At 31.8% G+C, this 24480-nt stretch overlaps 2 protein-coding genes across 4 annotated transcripts; both read right to left on the bottom strand.

Moving 5' to 3' along the window:
- Window positions 1–894: 894 nt before the first annotated feature.
- On the bottom strand, window positions 895–4266 carry LOC134691565 (uncharacterized). The gene has a single exon (XM_063552131.1). The coding sequence runs from the start codon at window positions 4264–4266 to the stop codon at window positions 895–897; it is 3372 nt and encodes a 1123-aa protein (XP_063408201.1).
- A 4956-nt stretch (window positions 4267–9222) lies between these two features.
- On the bottom strand, window positions 9223–24395 carry LOC134690639 (elongation factor 1-delta-like). Of its 3 annotated transcripts, none has more exons than XM_063550617.1 (9): window positions 24324–24395; window positions 23018–23114; window positions 20311–20397; window positions 17131–17221; window positions 15267–15418; window positions 14112–14184; window positions 12276–12401; window positions 11750–11865; window positions 9223–9332 (listed from the first exon to the last, which is right to left on the bottom strand). In XM_063550617.1, exons 2-9 carry the CDS (start codon window positions 23111–23113, stop codon window positions 9294–9296), a joined length of 780 nt encoding a protein of 259 aa, XP_063406687.1. In that variant the 5' UTR covers window position 23114; window positions 24324–24395; the 3' UTR covers window positions 9223–9293. The 3 variants fall into 3 exon arrangements, with proteins under 3 accessions (XP_063406687.1, XP_063406688.1, XP_063406690.1); XM_063550618.1 differs by having other exon boundaries at window positions 23018–23127; window positions 24324–24378; XM_063550620.1 differs by lacking the exon at window positions 20311–20397.
- Window positions 24396–24480: the final 85 nt, after the last annotated feature.

The raw sequence follows: 24480 nt of genomic DNA, 5'->3' as shown, positions 1-24480 counted from the left end.
GAGAATCCATCAACATCATCCAAATTAGTCTTCTAAATTGCTTTCTTGGATGCATTTTATCATCCATAGATTATATACTTTCAATTTCGGTCATTATTTTCTTGTTGAGGAAAACCTCTGCAGATATTTTCAGGTATGTTTGAGACACGTGCTCTGCCCATATGGGAACCATTAGTAGTTTCCATTGGAAACTATCAGACCTGTTACCTGTTACCTGTTACCTATTCTGTACATTCCACCTTTATCAGATGAACCACTTCAGTCGGAATATCCTCTTGAAGTGTAGAATCCCTTATATTCACTATTGGATTAAAACATCTTCTTTATACACTTATATACACCGCCACCACACTTATTTAAAAGTATTCAAACTGTATATACAGTCATATTTTAAAATCTAAAACTTGATAGATTCATCCATTGTTATTTTGTCCTTTATCTCACTCGAGTCTCTCTCCTCATCGATAGAATATATATACATCACATCTATCCACCAATCACATAGACTGTGAAACTTGCTCAGCTCAGCAAATGTCTAATTCACAATCCTTATACTTAAACATACTCATCAAATGCAAACTGTAAGTCCTAACCCTTACACTTACTCTTAGTATATACCCCTAATCAGAGAGCCTTATTACATAATAAGATTATTCATAGACTTAAGGTTATGAACCATTACATTGTTATTTGTACTTAAGACTTAGCACCAAATAAACATTTAAAATCTAAAAACAATATGTAAAGTTATTACTGATCATATAAGCGTTAAAAAGACCACTTAACTTTAACAGTCAGTTTAAATCTTGACTTATCATATTCATCTATACCACACTCAAAAAATAAATTTCACTATATATGTCTCTTTAACTTGGAAGACTATATGAACAGTCTTTATAGTAACAAACTAGTTCTCTTCTGATGTAGACCAAAACATAAGCTGCTTGACAGACGCTCAATTGTTGTCCATAATTGTTTTAAAAACTGGAATTTTGTACAGTCCACTATTAATTGTAATAGATTATCTTCAACGTTAAATAAGTCATCCACAAGAAGAGCATTTATCTTATCATTTAGTAGATTTCTTAGTAGCATAATGAATTTCCTTCTCACTCCTTCCAAAGAGTTACATTTTATAAGAAAGTGCATTAAGTCTTCAGATTGTTTAAAACACAGAGGGCATAAAGAACTTGATCTATTTCCATTAAATTTTGCTCGATCAGCTTGAAGAGTGTAAGTCCCACTTATTATTTTGGCTTTGACACATGCTCTTTTAACGGATAAAAGTTCTGAACCACAACTCTCCCAGATATTATGAACTACACCAACTTTAAAGTTATCAACATTTAACATTTTCATAGATACTTTTGTCCTAGCTTCAAGACTTAAAATGTTTTTCCAATAGTCATTCACTGCGTTATAAACCAATTTTTTCCAAATATGCTTTTCTGGGACTAAGTCCATTACCTCTATAGGGGATGGTAATTCATACATTTCTGTTAATTTTATAATTTGAATAAACCAGCTTTCAGAGTCTCTTGTTTTTAAAGCAAGCTGTCTTTGAGCGATACTGCGTTCAACTGACCCGTGATTATCTGCAATGTTACGAAATAGGGAAAGCATTTTTTTGTGAATTTCAGATTCTATAGGAAGCTGACCAGTCAAGACTAAAACAGCAGAATTCGCAGTGCGTGACGGCAGATGCTGGATTTGTTTCAGCAATTGTATATAGTAAACAGATAGTTTTGCTATATCAGTTTTTGTTAATCGAATATTATCCAGGCCGTACAGTAGCCTCGGAATGACAAAGCACTTTATCATATGAACTGAGACCTTCGGGTTTATCCCATTCAGGCCATAGAGACCAGCGCCCATCAATGCATACACTGTTTTACGAGCAGTTTGTATTCTATCTGGTACAACTTCTTTAACTCCAAATTTAGAATTTATGTCCCTTTTTATTCCTAAGTGGGTAGCATTAATTGGTGTATTTAACTTTTGGTCGTTCATATACCAGGAATGTTCTGACTTGTCTCCTATTTTCAATACACAAGATTTCTGTTCACTAATCGTATATCTAAATTTATTTGCATGGTCCATTTGAATATTAATCATAGTTTGTAGATCATATGGATCATTAGCTATCAATGTAACATCGTCTGCTACAGTTGGAGCACCACAGTATATTGAACCTATGTACGATCCAATTTTGTTTTCCTCATAGATTTTCAGTAAAGAGTTGATAAAAACTTTATACGCAGTTGGAGACCAAACCCCTCCTTGACGGACACCTTGTTTTTCTTTAAACCCACGTGAATAATTTCCTTCCCATTTTACTTTTGTAGTTAAGTCTTCATACCAAGCCCTAAATAATAACCAATTATCTCCAGATATGTTCATTTTATGCATTTCTCTAAAAAGGCCAGCATGCCATACTATATCAAACGCTTTTTTAGCATCAGTTAATCCAATATATATGGGTAAACGTTTTTCTTTAGCTTCTATTCTTAGTTCAGTTACAACCAGCCCCGCTACAGTAGGGGATTCCCCTTCAGTGAACCCTTTTTGTAATCTACTTTGCTGATTTTTAATGGAGCTTTTGTTACGGGATAAATGTAGCTTTTCTATAGTTTTTCCAATAGCACTAGTTATAGTTATACGTCTATATGAATTTGGATCTTCTTTTGGTTTTCCTCCATTTTTAAACAGAGGGCATCCTATCCCAATTTTTAAATTATTTGGGACAGCAACAGTTTTAAAAATTAAGTTTATCAATTTAGTTAGTATATTTATAACTGTCTGTCCTCCATATTTCAAGTGTTCTATGGTGAATTTATCAACATCTGGAGCTTTTCCATTTTTAAAAGATAAAATACATTTATTCAATTCGTACTCAGTCACTTCCTGAATCGGTTCTCTTGTACTTAAGAAAATATCAGTTAATATTTCAATGTCATTATTAACCAAATTAAAAAATTTACTATCGAATCTGTCTTGCACAGATGGTGAGGCCAAATCTTCAAAGTATTCGGCCCAAGCTCCCAGAATAGAGGCTGAATTATTATACAGTCTATTATTAACCTTCAAGATTGAAGTAGTAGATGGCCTCGAGTTTCTCTGCTTATTTACTAATGCAAAAAATTGTTTATCATTATTCTCATTTAATTCCATAATTTTGGTATACGTATTTTCTCTTTTCTCAGCAGCCAATCGTCTTTGGGCAGAACGAAGTTTTTTCTTTTGCACTTTCATTTGAATATAGTTAATGCTAGATTTATTATCTTTATTACCTTCATTTTTCCATTTCCAATAGTGAAATTTACCCTCCTTAACAATTTCAGTCATTTCTGGGGTCCAATCCCTTTTTCTCTTAAATAGTTTTTTCCTTTTTGGGCATAGACTTTCAGCAGTAGTCACAATAATATCAGAAAATTTTGTTAAAATGTTCTCTATATTTTCAGAAGTTTCAACCACAGCCACATCATTAAATTCAGTTAATCTCTCTTGTAGTAAATTTTCATATTTTTGTTTATCAATTTTATCCCATTTTATACGTAAGGGTCTAGGATCGCTAGTGCTTATATCCATCCTATCAATACAACAGTTAATTGAAATCATAATTGGATCATGAGTGGATAGATTTTGAAATTCACGATTAAATGACAAATATTTCTTGACCAGTGCACTAGTTTCAACAAAATAGTCAATTTGAGATTCATCTCTATTATTGAAGTGAAAAAACGTACTCTGCTTTTTGCAAGTGGAAGGTATTGACAGTCCATTTGATTTTAAGAATTCATCAAAGACAATGTCACGAGGTATTTTACGCTCATTTCTATGCAGTGAGGCATTCATGTCACCTCCTATAATTATATCAGAAGTAGGTAGATATTTTTCTATAATTTCACTTAGCTCATCTAGTACAGATTTAAAATCTTCAATAGTGATATTTCCACCTCTAGTTGGCATATAGACACATATTAGCACAAGTGGCTGTTTTATGTTGAGACGGATAGCTATTACTCTATTACATCCATCCGGTAAAAGTTCAACAAGATTTTGTAATGTTTTGTTAACACAAATTGCAACCCCAGCATGCCCCCTCCTCCTTTCAGTTGGGTCACTAGTCTTATCATCATCAAAGCATTTTACAAGACATAAAAAGTCAGTTAAAAATTCCTGTAAAGCTTGTTTTTCCCTATTATGTAACCAATGTTCCTGTAGCATAATTATATCAGCTCTTTTCTCTAGCATAGATAGATACATATTATTAGATAAAAAACCTTCAATGTTAAAAGATAAAATGTTCAGCACGCTATCTGTACTTATTTCATTATCATGAGGCTCTTGTACATGTATATCCTTTCCTACATTTTTGTGGATTGACCCATTGTGGGCATCATTAAATTGTCTCTCTGTGTGCAACCCAACTTTTCCTGTTGAAGACGTAGGAACCTCGGCGGTACTTGTTTCATTTGCTTTCTTGGGGGTATATATATTTGCTCCGATTTCTCGTGAAATCTTTTCCTTGCTTGTGTTTGACATTTTGATTTCCCTCTGGAATGAATATTCCCTAAAAAATTATCACTATTGTTTGTTTGACCATTAACCACAGAATTGGTCTCATTTTCACTACCACTAGTATCAATGTGAAGACTATTGGGTTGGGATTCATCGTGCCGAAATGACATGCCCCCATTAAAATCTGCAAAATCATTCTGAAATTTACAGTGCTGGTTTTCGCTATGTCTATCAAATTGAGACCTTTCATTTCTACTGTACTTATTAGCATTATTTTGCCTCCCTCTATTTTGCCTTTGTCGAGACCGTGTTGATTGATTATTGTTGTCAAATCTCAAGTCCAACAGTTTATCACTTAGATTACTTATTTTATTATCTTCTTTACAAATTTCCAATTCCATTTGCCTCATCCTTTGTTCAAGAAACCAACTTTTTAAGTTTTCTGATTCGGATTTATTACTATTATCACTACAAGGGCTTTGCCTGTTAAAGTCCGCATTCACGCTTGAACTTTGTTTTTGTTTTTGAATTAACAAAGAATGTTCTAAATCCCTAATGTCATTTTCCAGTTTTATAGCATACGCTCTACTTGCTGCAAGCTCTTTTTTCTGAGTGGACACTTCTGTTTGTAACTTATAAATTTGACTGTCCTTTTGCTTGATTCCTTTATCTTTATTAGTAATTTCTAATTTTAGAGAGATTATTTCTTCTTTTAAAATGTTAGAACCCATTTGTACGGAACTATAGGAGCTATCACTTCTTGAATTATCCTTATTTATATCCGCATCATTTGTGGAATTATTATTAGAAATCAGTCTATTGTCTTTATGTATTATAGTAACACCAGAAACAACCGACCCCCGAGCCATGGGGTTAATATCAGCACTTGAGAGCGACGATCTTGGCATTTCTTCCCCCTTACTCAAGTCATTACTTTTATCAGAGATAGACCCTCCTACTACACAATCAGCCTGCAAGGCTCTCAACTGTTTGCAGCTTATACAGATATACTCTGCTGTTAAGTCATTTTCAATTACATGAATGTCACTTAGACCAAGTTTTTCACATCTATAATGGACCCATACATTACATATGTCGCACTCTACTGCCTTTGAGTCATTTCCACAGACCTTCTTACATGTTGGACATAAGATGTCACTTTGAATAGTTTTTAGCTTAATATTGGAACAGGTCCCCACTGTCTGTTGTTTAGAACTAACCACTGAAATCTTACTTAAACTTTGTAACCTTTTCTCATCATTACTTGCTGTGTCCAGATTACTTTGTTGCGTGTTATCTAAAAACATTTTACAATATTCTCTGATCTGATTGTTTATAAGACTAAATTTGGAGTTACGGTCAAGAATACACAATATGTCCCCGAGAGCAGTGGTTATAAATTCCTTTATATATGATTGGTTGCCATTCAGAAGGACTTTTGTTGTGGTGTTAAAAAAGTTCAAAACAAATAATTTTGTGCTTCCATTATGGATAGCCAGTGATTCAGATACAATGGCACCTAATTTATCCTTAGTCTCAGTCTTATTTATCTGCAGACCAGTATAATTTACAACGGACTGTGTTATAACTTTGAATTCTTCATAAGCAGCAGCAGAGAAGATAAGGACCAGATTGCCTGGACTTATTTCAGTTTTTACAGTATACAACCGTTCGGCAGCATCGAGCTTCTTACTAACAGCCTTTCTTTTATTTAATTCATAATCAACAGTTTTTTCATTTACTAGTATACTACTATTACTACTAGACTTCTTGTTTTTTGTTGCAGTATTAGATACAGTTTTACAGGGAGTAAACATTACTTTCTTTCCTTTAACTCGATCACTTCTTCTTCTGGCAATTTCCATTTTACCCCAAAAAGAATTTAATGAGTGTGGTAATAGATTTACACAAAAATATTTTTGAGCAAAAATAACTTATCTGCTAACATGTGCTAATCAAGGGCAGTTTAAAAATTAAAGAACTGAGTATAAAACACTTTAAAGTAACACAAACTTAAAAGTACTGGCTTAAAATTTAATTCAAGTGTTTTTAAAAGGTAAAATGAAAGACCTTACTACATACAATAAAATCTTACTACATACGATAAAATCTAAAAAAAACAATTATCAAGCGATAAAAGGTAAAATGAAGAATGAGAACGAGTACACAGACTGTGAAACTTCTCGATTTGGATAAAATAATGGACGATAAAAGTTCGTTAAAAGTTCATTAAAATTCTGTAAACATTAACAACACATTGTTATTGTTATTATTGTGTTTCTCGGGAAAGGAGAGATAATTTCAGGTGAAGTAATTGACTTAACACCTTTGCTTTATTAAAGTTTTGAAATTATTTCCAAGATGGCGCTGGGTGACGCTATTGAGGATTGTACCTGTCCTTCACTTGCAAAGAATTTCTGCTAAAACCACTATTAAATGACAATAAATTGTCAAATACTTGCACTAGTGTTTGAGTAATGACACAATCAACTAATAAGTGGGTGCGGGTAAGTGTAGGCGACAGAATAGGTCAGCTCAGAAAACACGTCCACCTTCCTCCACGTCCGGTGCATTTGAAGTCTGAGAGTTCTTGCTGTTCTCCTAGTGGTTCGGTAGTTTCTTTCCGAGATCCTATTCAGTAGGATTTTCGGCTTTCCTCTACCTTGATACAGCAGGGCATTTGGTAGTGTCGGTTTTGATAGATTTTGTCCTAACCGATTCCTCGTTATTACCTTAGACGTATTTTGCCAAGGCATTTGTGGGGCATCCGGGGTGACCCTCTCCCATTCAAAACACACAGATATTAAAAAAGGATATTTGATACATAGAAAAAATACACTTTTTATACTTTGAGGACTGAGCGAATCAGGTGAGTGTGTGAGTTCGTATGTTTTATTTGATTGCATTGTATTTATGTTTTGGGAAGGTTAACTTTCTGGTAATAAGACCCGTCACGGCCTGGCTGGGGAATTGGGTAGGCAAATGCTCACATTAATCTGTACCGATACAGGCTCCAAATGTCCTCCTTTATACGCCATAACTATGGTGGTGCTCCTATTTAAAGGAGGCTCATACGGAGACAAGAAGAAGCTGTTAAACACAATTATCTTTCGTTTTTTATTTAAAATCTTCAATGTTTTACTCATACCAAGTTAAATACATGCAGTATTTACATCAAAGCAATTTAAAACAAAAATCATGATTTTCTAATTATTTAACTGAAATTTGAGATTTAAAATTTTGGGCCAACATAATGGGTGCGAACCTGGACTGGGCACAAATGGACCTGATCCCATTTAATAATAGTTTCATAATATTTGGTGGTGCCAACCTTAAGTTGTAACACAGAAACGAAATTTCATGAGTTTATTCCATTCATAGAGGAATGTAAATCTAGAACGGTAAAGGTGACGCCACCAAAATTCGAACTTGATATATGTATTGTAATTAAGTTTTAAAACATTTGGTCGAGGCAATCTTAAGTTAAAAAATTCAGACATTTTTTCATTTGTATAGGCGCGGGGCATTACTCTGAAATAATCACCACCAATATTCCAATTTAATCTGTGTTTGGTCATAATATGCATTGTGTATTAGTTTCATACTATTCGGTTGAGGCAAAGTAAAGAACTGACACCAATTTTGGGACGTACAGACATATTGTTATATAAAGACGCAACATTTTGCAGTCATATGAAGATTTAATGCTTAAACTACAGGAACAATATAAGAAATGATGTATTTCATTTTATATTTCTTGAGCATCAATATTCAATTGAAGGCTATTACTATTCTACCGAGCTTTCTGTAGTAGCTACAACTTTTTGATCAAGCTTTCAAAATCATGTGACTTTTTTACTTCCTTGTTAAAGTAAGTATCCTGTGTTGACCTGCATAGTGCAAGTGTTTTACTTTGATATACAAGTTACAGTCTAAATAGACCACGGGGAGTTTATGTTCACACACAACAGGCTAGGCCTAGTAATATTCAATGACTGTACCAATGCATGAAGTCGGTATGTACCATGGAGTAAGTTTTCATTTGGAGGAGTTCAATGCTTGTGTAATCTTTTGTGCTATCAAGGATTTTTGTGATTCCTTTTAACTTTTTATACATAACTGTACATTCTGAAATTATAGTTTGCATTCATTTTTCACCAGTCTTCACAAATGAGTGTAATTATTGCAATTTCAGGAAATAATGCTATCAAAATATCAATTGTGACTAGTAATTTCTGCAACACCTCTCTTGTAGCAATTAATACTAAATAATAATGTGTCAATGGGACACAGATGAAAGCCTGAATTGCATTTAACTTTATAAAGGGACATGATTTAAGAACAGTAAAAGTGATGCCACTAAAATCCATGCTTGATTAAAAACTTGTGTGTATAAGTTTAATAACATTTGGTTCAGGTGAACAATCTATAGGACAGGAAACAATAACATTTTGATCCTTTTCCATTTGTAAAGGGGTAAAACTCTAAACCGTTGAAAGTGTAGCCTCCAAAATTTAGGCTTGATCTGTGTTTTGTAGTATTAAATAAGCATTGCATATAAGTTTCATAACATTTAGTTGAGGCAAATTTAAGTTAAAGATCAATAACCTATTTCACGACAAAACAGACAGACAAGGGAAAAACGTAATGGGGGGCATAAAAACAGCAAAAATTTGTAAATTTACAGTATTTATAACAATATTGTATGTGTTTGCTGATAATTTATTAAGTGTTTTAAGTCACTATTGGCACTATTCCATTGTGTTGGTGATTTAAATCTTGCTAAATGATGATACATCCACACTTTGTACCTGCAAAAAAAGAAAAAAAACATTACTAAATAAATAAAATATATATATATAAAGAAACTCAATTATATCACGCAATACATTTTTATTATATACAGTCCGCCAAAAGTTTAGCACCACCGAAATATAACTGGCAATATTTTTTTTAACTATTGCAAAAAATATATTTGTTTGGTGTTATGAATTGCCTTTAACATACACTAAGAAAATTCATTACACCCAAAAAGATTGAACTTCGATAAATCAGTCAAGCAACCTTGTATCAAAGGTCATCTGTGAGTTTATTAATACACTGTTTCTCCTGGTGGTCGTTTTAATGTTCGTTCATGTGTCCGTCGACTTCATAGAGGCAAACGAAGAGCAAGCCGTGGTGTATAGAGACCTGTACCTTCAAGCAGGCACTCTACCACCAGTTTTAAATGGGATAATGACCATCTATGCTTTAACATAAGAACCTGACAAAACACTCATTGGTCAGATTGGAGTCAGTTTGTTTTACTGCCAGTAGACGCCATAATACGAATTTCGCGCGAAAAAAAAAGGCCTTTGACCAAAAACAATGTTTGCACAAGGACTGCATGCATTGCTGATTGTGTTCCAGTACGGGGTTGTTTCTTGTACCGTTATAAGCTGGGTATGCATATTCTGCAGGGTAACATAAAAGGACAGACATACAGAGATTTGGTGCCATAACACATTGTAGTCCGTCATTTTAATAATCCCCAACTTGCGTCATCATTGTCAAGACCCTTGTACCTGAATGACAACGCTATACCACACAGGGCAAGAATTTTAACAGAGTCCAAAGAGCAACCAGCCATTTACACTAATGTTTGGCCTTCCTCAACTCCATACATAAACCCTATCAAACATGTCTGAGATGCCATTGTCGGAAATCTCAATCGCAGAGATTCACCTTTACAAAAGTTTGTCGATTTAAAAGTTGCATTTGTTGTTTAATGCATCAAATTTCCTCAACCAAAGTTTTGAAGGCTTGTACCGAGAATGATACGTCGTGTTATGAAACTGTACCCGAAATTAGGTTGTTACACTTCCTATTGACTCAAATATTGACATTAAATTTGCCAAACATACCAAAGTTTATGTGTAGAAAATTTTAATGATATTGGGTGATTAATTGTTGTAAAAAAATAAAATCACAGTGAAACTTAAATTCCATTTCGGAATAGTGTTATTTACACTATTTCTATGAACGAAAGACCTACATGCATAGAACCTTCATAAGTGACCAAAATTATATTTGTGGTTTGTTTATGGTATACATTAGCAAAATTGCTATATGATTGTTTTCTATTTTTCGAGGAATAATTGATTTTTGGAATTTGAAAAAAAATCGATGCAATAAAAGTAGGTGGTGCTTAACTTTTGGCGGACTGTATATATAAATTGTTGACAAAGTATGGATATTACTGGAAAACAAACTATCATAAATACATTTTTTTTGCTCTCTAGCATATTTAGCATATTTTTTTTTTAAAGCAGTATCTTTTAATGTTGTAATGATCTAATGCTGATGCTCAACCTTTAAATAAATGTGATTGGGTCTTTTATTTTGGGTATACTATCAACTTGTAGGAGTCAATATTTGTAATTAATTTTTTATTTCAGGTCAAATAATTCTTGCTCAACACTAATTGACTTATTGATGTCATATTTCGTCTTAAACTAAAGGGAGCCAAAGGAGATTTAGACTTATTTATGCCTGAGCTCTGACTGTAAACAGTTCAGACACCAATGAATAAGCATTATGAAGTAAAGTATGCATTGCCTTTTAAAATTAACTGTATTAAAACAAACATATTGGTCATAGTTACCTTATTGGAGATTTTTTTTTTGCTTCTTGGAGAAGACTTTTTTAATTTAAAAGTTAACAGGCATCAAATACATGAAATAGGGCTGACAATTTACTGGTCAACTTTTGACAGATGATCAACTACTTTATTTTACTTTTGCTATTTCTTCTCTTTATGTTTGCACATATACCATGTATATATCCACAACTTAACAAGAATAAGCCAATCTTCTGTATTGACAGTCTTTTTTTGGTATAAAATAATGTAGTTTAATTTTTACTCTTTATAAGCCCTCATTATATTTCAGTAGATCCCTCCTTGTTTTAGATATTTCTACAGAACAGACTCTCAGTACTTCAAGTCTTTTAAATAGAATATACAATCTTAAACTTTTAAATAATTGATTATTGGTGTTTCCTGCCATTTTTAGTCCTATTGCTTAATTCATGGCGTCCAGTTAGTATTGGTAGAAGTCACAGTACCTAAACAGAACTTCCAACAAATTGCAGGAAAACTGGTAATACTGCTTAACAAAAGATTGGAGCCAAATGCAACTGCTATGTGCAGGGTTCAAACTCAGGCTAGTGAAACACACATATAACTTACAAAATCTTCAAAATGTGTTATTGCATCTTCTAAATCATCTGTTCCCACTTTGTCATCTTCAACTACACACATAATCTGTAACTTTTTAATTCCATAACCAACAGGTACCAGTTTTGCTAGAATAGAAAAATCAATATTAAATCTTTTTGTACTGCATAAAATCTAAACCTTTTTTTTATATACCAAAACAAACAGATACCAGTTTTTCTAGAATATAAATATAAATAATGAATATCTTCTTCTACAACATAAAATCTTAAACTTTTAAAAATGCTTTAACAAACAGGTACCAGTTTTGCCAGAACATTTAAATAAATAATGATTATCTTCTTCTGCTACACACATAATCTGTTAACTTTGTTTATACCTAGACCATGTAGACCAACAGGTACTAGTTTACACAAAAATCTTATTGTTAGTATACAGTGGTGTAATCTATTACATACATTGGTATGTGGTGACAAACAATCCTGTGTCAAGACTAATCTCTGTACTTTTGTTCTTATAAAATGGAATGTAAACTTACAATTTCCCCATAAAAGCCCATCCATAACTACAGTTCTAACACATCTTTCTAATTCTTTCATGTCTGTTTCGTCATCCCAGGGTTTTACATCTAATACAATACTGGATTTTGCTATTAAAACAGGTTCTGAAAATAGAAATAGTAATAAGCTATAAGCCACTTTTAGAATCTCTACCTTTAATCATATACTACTATACTAAAATTTAGTATTTAAGCAGAAATGGGAAGTGTTGACAAGAGTAAACATTGTTCGATCCACACGTCATTTCATTCATACCAATACCTTATGGTCTTAACCTTCTTCCCTTCATATAAGTTATTTTTTTCATGTACCTCTTTCACATTTCCCTATACTGTGGAAACCTTTTACTTTTGCTTTCTTTCACCCATCTTACATGCCCATGCTGAGGGCAAACATTTCCAGATTGTCCAGCCTATAGCAATGAACGGTCAGTTAGTTTTTTTTTAACAGATACTTGTAAGTGCAATCCATTACAGTTTTTGGTATAGATTAGACTGTTAGTTTTCCTGTTTGAATGGCTTATCATTTTAGAGACCTTTATAGCTTGCTGTTTGTTGTAGGCCAAATTTTGACCTATAGATGTTAACTTTTTAATACATTATGACTTGGTTGGATTGTTGTCTCATTGAATCGGCACTCATACATGTACCACATCTTCTTATTTCTATGTAAGCCGATAGATATTTGTGTTTAAATAAAAGACAAAATGAGTACCCCTATATCAAATACTAGAGGCTCTAAAGAGCCTGTGTCGCTCACCTTGGTCTATGTGAATATTAAACAAAGGAAGCAGATTGAAAATTGACTACAAAGGTCAATAACTCCTACAGGGGTCAATTGACCATTTCGTTCATGTTGACTTATTTGTAGATCTTACTTTGCTGAACATTATTGCTGTTTACAGTTTACCTATATCTATAATAATATTCAATATAATAACCAAAAACAACAAAATTTCCTTAAAAATTACCAATTCAGGGGCCGCAACCCAAAAACAGGTTGTCCAATTCATCTGAAAATTTCAGGGCAGATAGATCTTGACCTGATTAACAACTTTACTTCATGTCAGATTTTCTCTTAATTATTTGGTTTTTGAGTTATAAGCCAAAAACTGCATTTTACCCCTATGTTCTAAATTTTAAACTAGATACCCCAATGATGATTGTGGCCAAGTTTCAAATAATTTGGCCCAGCAGTTTCAGGGGAGAAGATTTTTCTAAAAGATTACTAAGATTTACGAAAAATGGTTAAAAATTGACTATAAAGGGCAATAACTCCTAAAGCGGTCAACTGATCATTTTGGTCATGTTGACTTTTTTGTAGATCTTACTTTGCTGAACATTATTGCTTTTTACAGTTTATCTCTATCTAAAATAATATTCAAGATAATAACCAAAAACAACAAAATTTCCTTAAAATTACCAATTCAGGGGCAGCAACCTAACAACGGAATGTCAGATTTATCTGAAAATTTCAGGGCAGATAGATCTTAACCTGATTAACAATATTACCCCATGTCAGATTTGCCCTAAATGCTTTGGTTTTTGAGTTATAAGCCAAAAACTGCATTTTACCCCTATGTTCTATTTATAGCCATGGCGGCCATCTTGGTTAGTTGGCGGGGTCCCCGGACACAATTTTTAAACTAGATACCCCAATGATGATTGTGGCCAAGTTTGGTTAAATTTGGCCTAGTAGTTTCAGAGGAGAAGATTTTTGTAAAAGTTAACGCAGGACGACGCTGGACGCCAAGTGATGAGAAAAGCTCACTTGGCCCTTTGGGCCAGGTGAGCTAATAATGAACTTTTTCATACTTTTAGCTTTTTTGTCAGCATATGCCTTTATTCTTTCCTGTTTAATTTTTTCAGCTTCAGCTTGTGCTTCTTCCTGGAAAAAGAGAGACATTTATATATTTTTAATCAAGAAATTTTTATATTCATTTTACATGTTTTATAACACCTATATTTTGTCCAAAAATAATTGTGAATGTAAATCCAGTCTGCACCAAAATCTTTTTTCCAATTTCTAGTTCTAAGACCAATATTCTGCATTTTTTTAGGTGTTGAACAGTTAATATAAAGTTTAACAAAAAATAGTCTGAATACAATTTTATTAGTCTTGGGTACCAGACTGGTGGCTAACAGTGCATACATATCTCCAAATGTTGTATGCATGAATGATGTGAATAGATATAGGAAGATGTGGTGTGAGTGCCAATGAGACAACTCTCCATCCAAATAACAACTTAAAAAGTAAACCATTATAGGTTAAAGTACGGCCTTCAACACAGAGCCTTGGCTCACACCGAAAAACAAGCTATAAAGGGCCCCAAAATTACTAGAGTAAAACCATTCAAACGGGAAAACCAATGGTCTAATCTATATAAACAAAGCGAGAAACGAGAAACACGTATATATTACATAAACAAACGACAACTACTGTACATCAGATTCCTGACTTAGGACAGGTGCAAACATTTGCAGCGGGATTAAACGTTTTAATGGATCCAAACCTTCTCCCTTTTTCTGAAACAATAGCATAACATCACAACATATAAAAACATACGATAAAATATCAATTGGCAGACTTAACTCAATCAAAAGAGTCCACATTTTGGTATTGAAATCCCCAAAATCTATTCAATTTACTGCTATTTTGATTAAACATGCATTCATTCTTCTGTCTAAACTGATTTAAAGCATGTTACATGCCTAAGATATATGTATTAATGTTCGGCCAAAAATAATGTGTGTTTACAATCACATGACTAACCAACAATTTATTTCCTTGACCTTAACTACAATTGAACTACCCTTCCCCCTGAAAGACCATTATAATTATGATATTCTCTACATGTATGTTTCAGTTTAAAATGTATTATAGAGTTTCTTCATCAGTTATTTTTACCACCAAAGGGAACCTTCAGATATTTTGTACAAAAAAAAGTAAAATGATTAATAAACCATTACATCATCATCTCCAAAGAGGTCAAAATCATCATCATCATCATCTGCAGCTGGAGCAGGAGCCGGCTTAGATCCTGTTCCTGTGCTTTTTCCACCTTCAAGGGCTGTAACTCTACTTTCTAACTTTGAAACCATTTTCTTCATATCATCAACAACTACAAATTCAAAAAAGTTAAATTACAGCTACTCCCGTATTTATATTTAGTTTACAGGGTACTCCTTATTAGCAATACAAATATACACAAGGTAAAAGGTAGATAGTCCTGGGTAAATTTATCTATATTGAAATAACTGTGTTTTATATAATATTTACACCTGACCTACAGCCTGTATGTGCATGATGTGTAGTAACTATTTTTTTTTAAAATATGTTCTACTTTCAAGTATGTTCTTTTTTTTCCACCTGATTTTGTGGTCTTACAACTAACAATAGATATAGGAAGATGTGGTGTGAGTGCCAATGAGACAACTCTCCATCCAAATAACAATTTAAAAATTAAACCATTATAGGTTAAAGTACGGCCTTCAACACGGAGCCTTGGCTCACACCGAACAACAAGCTATAAAGGGCCCCAAAATTACTAGTGTAAAACCATTCAAACGGGAAAACCAACGGTCTAATCTATATAAACAAAACGAGAAACGAGAAACACGTATATATTACATAAACAAACGACAACTACTGTAATGTCTACCAGAATTATTTGCAAAGAATTCCACTCATGTTTTGTGTTAAAGATTTCACTGTAACTTTCAGATGAAGAACAGCAATGTAAGCACTGTTCCTTTTCTTTTTGATCACACGGTACTGTGAAAATCTTTACAAAGTATTTTTACAGGAAAAGATACTGATTTTGTTATTTAAAACAAATTAAGTACCCTGCCACATCCACTTGTATTTTTTGTCTATCTGATGAGTTAAGCCTTTTTCAACTGATTTTTATAGTTCGTTCTTATGTTATACTGTTATACCACTGTCCCAGGTTAGGGGGAGGGTTGGGATCCGGCTAACATGTTTAACCCAGCCACATTATTTATGTATGTGCCTGTCCCAAGTCAGGAGCCTGTAATTCAGTGGTTGTCGTTTGTTTATGTGTTACATATTTGTTTTTCGTTTATTTTTTTTACATAAATAAGGCCGTTTAGTTTTCTCATTTGAATTGTTTTACATTGTCTTATCGGGGCCTTTTATAGCTGACTATGCGGTATGGGCTTTGCTCATTGTTGAAGGCCGTACAGTGACCTGTAGTTGTTAATGTTTGTGTCATTTTGGTCTTTTGTGGATAGTTGTCTCATTGGCAATCATACCACATTTTCTTTTTTATTAACATTATTGTTATACACATCATTTGCACATTGTTTATTTTTTTGTTGTGCAGGTACTGATCTTGTGTCATTGATGGATACCCTGTATTCTTTGCTTTTTCATTTCTAAAATTGATTTGAAATCAAATATCTTTTAAAGATGTTTGCTATATTCTCTACCATTGTTGTTCAAATTGCAACTCAATCATATCAAAATATGATTTTCGGAGAATTTTTTTTTTTTTTTTATTATTTTGTTGTTGAACTAAAAAAAAATCCCAAACCTGCAAAAATAACAGACAACTTCATGCTTATGTGCTTACCTGTACACAACATCAACACGGTTTGATACAATTTTTTGGTTCAAAGGTTTAAGTAGGTAAGCTTATATAATTTGAAGAAATATATCAACATTAGATTCCCTGTTCCAATTTTTTTCTACTGTATAGAAGTAACTAATCGAAATCTACAAATCTACATTAAAAGATGATTATACATGAGGGTCGTGATGGTCTGAATAGGGAGGGGAATAATATTTCAGCATTTGTTTGGTGAAACTTACTTTTCTTGAGTTCTTTATTTTCTGTTTCTAGTGTGTTCATTCTGTTGTTGAACTGTCCATCTCCTCCTGAAGATAAAGCTGAACCACCACTCTAAATTGAAAATAAGTGTGAATATTAACCTCTAAACAAAGATCTATATCTCCTTTACAAGTTTAATAGAACTTTTTGGTCTAGAGATTTAGAAATGTAAAAGGAAATGTCAATAAAACTTCTAATGCTAGAAAAAAATTGTCTGTATCCTTTTTTCAATGTTATTTGACAGAGAACTGTTTTATTTGAATATGAAGTGCCATTTGAAGTCAGCAATAATTGTGAGCATTTTATATAAAGGTTTTCTTTAAAATCATATTATAAATGTTATAATAGAAATGATACATGTGTTTAGATCTTGATGCATCTTTGTTATCCATACAATCAACACAGTGAAAGTAAGTTCTGTACTTATAGATCTAATAACTTATGGGAAAAATCAGAAGAAACCAAGAAAATTTAACTTCACAATTAAATTTCAACCAATCATTTGCCGAGAACAGATTTTTCACTAGTGAGGAGAAATATTATTCTCACACCCATCAAGAAATGGGAAAATAGCTCGAAAATTAGAGAAATAACCATTTATAACCTATAATTGTTAATGTTTGTGTCATTTTGGTCTTTTGTGGATAGTGGATAGTTGTCTCATTGGCAATCATACCACATCTTCTTTTTTATATTTAGATGACTGTAAACTCCATGTATAATTACAACAATGAAAGCATACACAATAGGAAATGTAAAGCAATAAAAAATATATGAACAACTTTCTCAAATCAATAGGTTTGAAAGTCCGCCTGGTACCTAATTAAGGAATTTAATTTAAGTGGAGCTCAATCATATTTTTTGGCTCCGTATAGGATTTTGATTAGACTTCTTCAATAAACATAATAAATTGTTGTGGATTTTCTCCTTAGTGTGAATACTGACTTTAAGAAAAGAACTTCAAATCAATTGCTAAATATACCAACAATATGAACATAATTTTTTTATTTCGTCGGGTTGTTGTCTCTGTGACACATTCCCCATTTCCATTCTCAATTTTATTTTATGATGAACAAGTAAATCAAGTAGACAGGTTAGGATTAAAAGAAACTAAATATCTATTTTGACCATGAATTTTTTTAAGTCCTGCAAATACATGTATGAGAAATGTTCTAATGAAAAGATGATAATCGTGAAAAAAAAAGTATAACAAAGAAAAAACATAATGAACATGAAAAAAATATTGAATCAAAAAATATTGAATCAAAATGTAAAAGTACTAACAGAAATCTAAACACAGATATGTTGAATACTGTCAGACAAGATATTAAAGAGACGAGACTTCATCAAAATCAAATACCCAAAAAATATTTTTGCATTTATCACGTCTATAGAACATGTTAATTCAGATGATGAATAAAAGTTGGGTCACTTTGTATAGCACAGATATGGTGTACACCTTACTCAGAAAATAATTTTCAACATTTCTGTAAAACATGTAAAAAAGAAAGAATATTTTGTATGTACATACAACATGTAATATGATTATTAGAAGAACAAAATAAGGGGGAATAATCTATGTATACAACATGTATTTGAACAAAAAATCAGAAGCATTTTAAAATAACACTATATTTTTGCTAAATATACCAATACCTGAATGAGGGCAAAAAAACAGAAAAGTGGAATGTAAAGTTAATTAACAGAATTTAAAAAGATCAAATTTTGATAAAAGTATATATATATGTTGTCTTAACTTCTGTTTCTAATTGCTTTTTTACATAATAATTAAAAAAAATTGCTTCAATAAACTTTAATTCATAAAAAAAATGTTTCTATGAACTTTATTTTTTTTTCTGTATTTTTAAATGAATTTATTCACAGAAATAAATATTGCATTTTTAAGAATAGAAAAACAGTGAATTATAATCTTTTTACTGATAATCAACACACTGTAATTATTTTGCAGAATCAAAACATTATAAACACATGAGGATGCTAATTTTTGCGTCAGCAAATTTATTCATAACTTTTAAAGATTGAATGATTAAAAGCTAGGTATATGCATAATAAGGTATGGAAAATGTTGGTTGTTGGTCTGTTTATTGTTCGTCAATTTTCTTTGGGTATCATCTTGGTTATTTTGATTGTTGGTTTGCCATCTCAAGACTAATTTGCATATATACCCAACATCTACTTTCCAACATTGATGACATTCAGATCAAATCAAATTTTTCATTTTCAGAATAACATGTGCAATTTTCATTTTACAGTTTAATGTCAAATCATAATGCGACCAAATTACAATGGAATTCAAACCAAACCTATTTTCTGAAGTTTTTGTATTTTTTGATTGATGTATATATATATAATGTTATGTTTTTAAAATGAAATGTACAAGTATAATAAAATCTCCAATATTTAAATTTCAACCTTCATTAACTATTCTTGTAATCCATTCTATAGAATTTCACATCAAACATTTATTCCTCTATATACATATTACATGATATAAGTTTGTGTACCTTAACCATGTTTATCTTGGTCTTAAGCATTTGTAAACTGAAGTAGGAATATATACATAATGTATACATACAGACTGCAAAACATTTAAGCCCTAACCAACCAGATATGATGTAAAAATTAACATTGGGTTGGTTTATTCAACTTAAGGTGAATTAAAGACTGTTTTATAATAACTATCTTCATGTATTAAGAGAAAATATTTTTTTCTTTTCTATTTAAACAGTTTGTATAAAACACATTGATGATATATCTTTTTTTGGGCAATATAATTTGAGAAAAAAATATATTATACACATTACTCAATAATGCAAAACAGACATCTTTTGGCCACACGGAACTCAAGAAAAATATGCGCATTATACACAACTGAATACGGTAATAACACAGTAGTCTGTCATCAAAATTGATTATTCAATGGCAGTCTACTGTGTTACTACCGTATTCAGTTATGTATAATGCATAGATTTTTTTTTTATTAATGATGTGCAAAGTGATAATTTGTTATAGAAATGTTAAAGAAAAGAAAGACAGATAGCTATTATAAAACAGTCAGTTATAACTAGATTGATTTGCACTAAATATCTACATGCTCAAAAGAATGAAATAATAACATGAACAACAGCAATTTTACTCACAGAAGATAAAGCTTTTTGAATTTGTTGTCTGGCTTCAGCTATTTCATTTATTAATTTGCTTGACCCAGAATTCTCTTTATTATTGCCCTAGAAATATATGCATTTTTTATTTCAATATTTATAATCTATTTAATAAATAGCGCCAAACAAAAAGTTTAAAGAATGGTTTATTAATTATTATTTTATTTCAAAAACTTGCAGTTGTTTGCCCTTTAACATGATGAAATGACGAAAGCCACTTTACATTTATTATAAAATAACTAGTAAGTTAATACACATCAACATATACATGAAATATAGATTGTTATTTCCACACTTCTAAGATTGGAACCTGGGAGAACACAGATTTAACAAAACTTTAAAGAAATTTCATTATCCTGTTTATTCCACTAACATTTCTTCTTTATAAGAGTTGTATCCCCATTTACAACATGTACTAAGTGTAATCAAAAGTTTTTAATAAATCTATAGTGAAATTGCATGAAGTTGTCGGATATGGGGTATACAATGTGGAAATAACAAAAAAACAATTTTATCAGACTTAAGATTTTTTTGTTCAATCTTTTGTTCAGACCTGGCCTTGCGGTCATAAAACTTTCGAGCATGATTTTTATACTCAGACTCAAGAATCAACCAATCAAAATGCTGGATTTCATGTTTCGAGCATGGTTTTTGTGCTCCGAGCACTGAGCAAAGTTTTATGACTTCAACCCCTGATCTAATCAAACTGGCACTTTATGTTTTCTTTGTGTTTGTGCTCTTTATCTTTATCTATACTGTGGATTCATTATAATTCGTTGGATACCAATTTTCGTGGATTTCGTGGGCACAGTCATTGACAGTCAAACCATGAAATTAAATATGCAACATATGATAATTTTTCTATAGGTTTGTATGCACACTTCAGCAAAACCATGAAATAAAATATCCACGAATATGCAAGTTTTTCATAATCCACGAAAATTGGTACCCACGAAAATAAATGAATCCACAGTAATGGTTAAACTTATGAAATTTTTCAAATAAGTATGATATACAGCATGCACTATTACATGATTATTTCTCATACATTTATTATCTAAAATTTAAAATGTTACAATATTATTGTTACTATATTTTAAACATGTTAAATGATTTTTATGATAAATATATTTTTATAAACATGATAAAATAAAAAATCTATGTGAAATGTCAACAGAAGTTCTGTTTTCTGCCAAATTTTAATATACCATGCTTTCATCTGAAGAGCAAGCACACTGCACATGAACATGTATCAGTTTACAGTTTATATCATTTCTTTGGATATCTTGAAAAATTTAACATGTACAAATACTGGTATCAGAATCCTATAGCTAGTAAAAGCTGAAATCAGACCTGCCAACTATCCCGATTTTCGCGGTATCATCCCGATTTTTACCCCTCAACCCGAATCCCGATATCGGGATTGTAAAATTAGTCAAAATCCCGATTTTCAACAAATATACCCGAAAAAATTATTGTTTACCGATTTTGAAGTTTTTCTGATCAATTTTAAAAAATCAATCATTTTACCTGGGGACATATTATGACAAGTTAATGACCCTACGCTAATCAACAGTCACAACATGTGTCATAATTAGTGGTTGTATGTAATCAGATTACCTAATGGGTCGTAACAATCCTCAAAATTAATTTGTATAAATTTGGTCAAACAACCTTTCAATTTTAATCAATTTATCATACAAGCACAATTTGCAACATTTGCCATAGTTCCACAGCAAAATCATAATTAATTGAAAGATGAGAACTGTAAAGAACTCTCAAGAAAACATCGTTTATCTTGAAATTTGTTTAATTTTTGAAAGCAGACATCGTGTGTCTGTTGATCTAAAATCGACGCCATTTTGTGTACACTTCTACTGTGTTACTGTATAAGCCTCCGCAGGTAAGAGCACCTCTGAATACAAAGAAAGATAACTCAAATTGAATCCATTTTCTCATTGATACTGATATAAAGACCATGAGTAAGACTAAATCAAAATATATGTCTTCATCCTTCTTACTTTAGGACATGTAGTTTTAGGTGTTTTGAGTCAAGGTTCATAGATGAGAAGGTCTTTGGAGGGGGGAAAGGGGGGGGGTCTCTACTTTGAATCCTTTATTTTTAATGCCATTTTCTCTATTCCTCAGTTATTTTGTCAATTTTATAATTTAATAGTACAAGAATCATGCAAATAAAAGTAACCAAAAGAAAAAAGAAGAGAACTTAGACTATTTTAGGAGTAAAAAACAATGCTCACAGAAAAGTCGCTAAAATTGTAACCCTTAAAAATCTTGTCGCGCGCTAAATCCCCCATGGAGATTTTCAAAAATTGGCAGGTCTGTGAAATAGCAAGGTTAATACATATCATACATTGAGTTAATCCTGCCCAAAGACCTAAGGCCGAAAATAATAATACATGTGTTTCCGCTAACCCCAACTACCTTAATTTTTAGTGCCTGTACCCTAACACTTTTTATGCCAATTTGAAGTAAGCATCTTGAAAGTCATAATACTTTGGTTCCAAAATAGTAACCAGCTAAAATTGTTTGTTAAACATGTTAAAAGATTGATATTGCCTACTTTTCAGGACGTTAACAGAAACACAAATTATTTATTTTGGCCTACAAAATTTGTTACTTCTGCCCAAATATCTAAATTGTTGTACTTAGTTTAATGGAGACTTACAGATGTACCAGCAATTGTACATTGATAAACAGCTTCTGCATTTTCAAATTTCTGTTGTTCTCTCCATGTTGAATCTAACAATAGTGGTTGTGCCATCCTGAAGAATAGAACTACTAGATTTTAAGATGATAAGAGACTTTATTTTACTTTCCAAATTATAAGACTCCCATGGGAGTATGTACACATAACATATTATGATTATGATTATTGTTACAACATAGTCCATGCTATTCATATAATTAACCTCAACTATTGATAAAAAGTCATACAGGCTAGTAGTATATCTGAAATAAGAGATACATGTGTCAAATTTTTTCTCTCACTTGATTTTATAATGTTTTTCCTGGAAATGTATATGAGACAATGTATAAATATAAATGAAAATAAATATTGTTTCCTTAAAATCTTCTTTAAAAGAATTATTTTCGCTGTGTCATGTAAATATATGATATTACCATGATAACCTAAGCTTCAAGTACAATATGATATACAATACAATACAATACAATATTTTTATTGTCAAAGACGCCCTAAAAGAGCGGTATAATTACAATCAATTTGTTACAATGATTATTATTAATTCTTAATGATATGCAAATGACAAAATGTAGAATAAAGAAAATGAGCACAAAAGTAAAATTAAAACCACAGATATTTATATATATATGCATATATTGAACATGTAAAAATGATTTTAAGCTGTTTATGGATACCATTAGTGCCATAAAATTTTAATTTGGTCTATGAATGATTAACTGGGTCAGCGAATTGGCATTACCAAGTTTTTACATTTTTATCAGTTTATCCCTCTCAGTCCAGAGACTGATTATTAAATTACATAAGTGTTTTAGTGATATATGGACTATTAATACTGCAATACTTTACTTCATTGTAAGAACATGAAATGACATTTAAACCTCTAAACATCATGTATACCAATCCATTGATATTTTAATCTGTATTTAACCAGCAGTGCCTAGCTTTGTTAATCATGTCTTAAATAAACAAACAATAGTAACTTTGAGATAACGTGTGCATTCATAAAAAGAATCCTTTATCAATTAAACTTTTATTTCAGTCTGAGTTGACATAATGAGATGACAACAGCTGGGAGGTAATTCACAAATCCACCTGAGCTTGACAGCCTGAGGCAGAAGTGTATCTCATTATCCCCCCTTTTTTCAATAAAGTGGTAGACAATGTTCAAATTGCACCGAAAAATCTTTTGGCAAGGTTCATGGTATACAATAGTTGATGTTTTATCTATGTTTCATTTTAAATGTACTTTCTACGAGAGATTTCATACTTTTTGGTATTTTTTTTCTGAAGCCGGCTTTGTTCCACGATGTATAGGGAATAAAAGAAAGATTTTAGAAAACCCAAGATATAATTTACATAAAAATACGGACAGACTAAGAATAAAATCCGGGGACATAACGCACTGTACACTCTGATAGAAATCG

This window comes from Mytilus trossulus, chromosome 11 (assembly GCF_036588685.1).
Source record: "Mytilus trossulus isolate FHL-02 chromosome 11, PNRI_Mtr1.1.1.hap1, whole genome shotgun sequence".
NCBI classification, from domain to species: Eukaryota; Metazoa; Mollusca; class Bivalvia; order Mytilida; family Mytilidae; genus Mytilus; species Mytilus trossulus.
This window is presented reverse-complemented; position numbering and strand designations above follow the sequence as displayed.

Excerpts from the sequence above, each read along its gene's own strand:
- LOC134691565 (XM_063552131.1), bottom strand. The coding sequence starts at position 4,266 with ATGTATCTATCTATGCTAGAGAAAAGAGCTGATATAATTATGCTACAG.
- LOC134690639 (XM_063550617.1), bottom strand. The coding sequence starts at position 23,113 with ATGGCACAACCACTATTGTTAGATTCAACATGGAGAGAACAACAGAAA. Across the intron at positions 20,398-23,017 it reads GTACAATTGCTGGTACATCT|GGCAATAATAAAGAGAATTC; the intron begins GTAAGTCTCCAT and ends ATATATTTCTAG. Across the intron at positions 15,419-17,130 it reads AAATAAAGAACTCAAGAAAA|TTGTTGATGATATGAAGAAA; the intron begins GTAAGTTTCACC and ends TTGAATTTGTAG.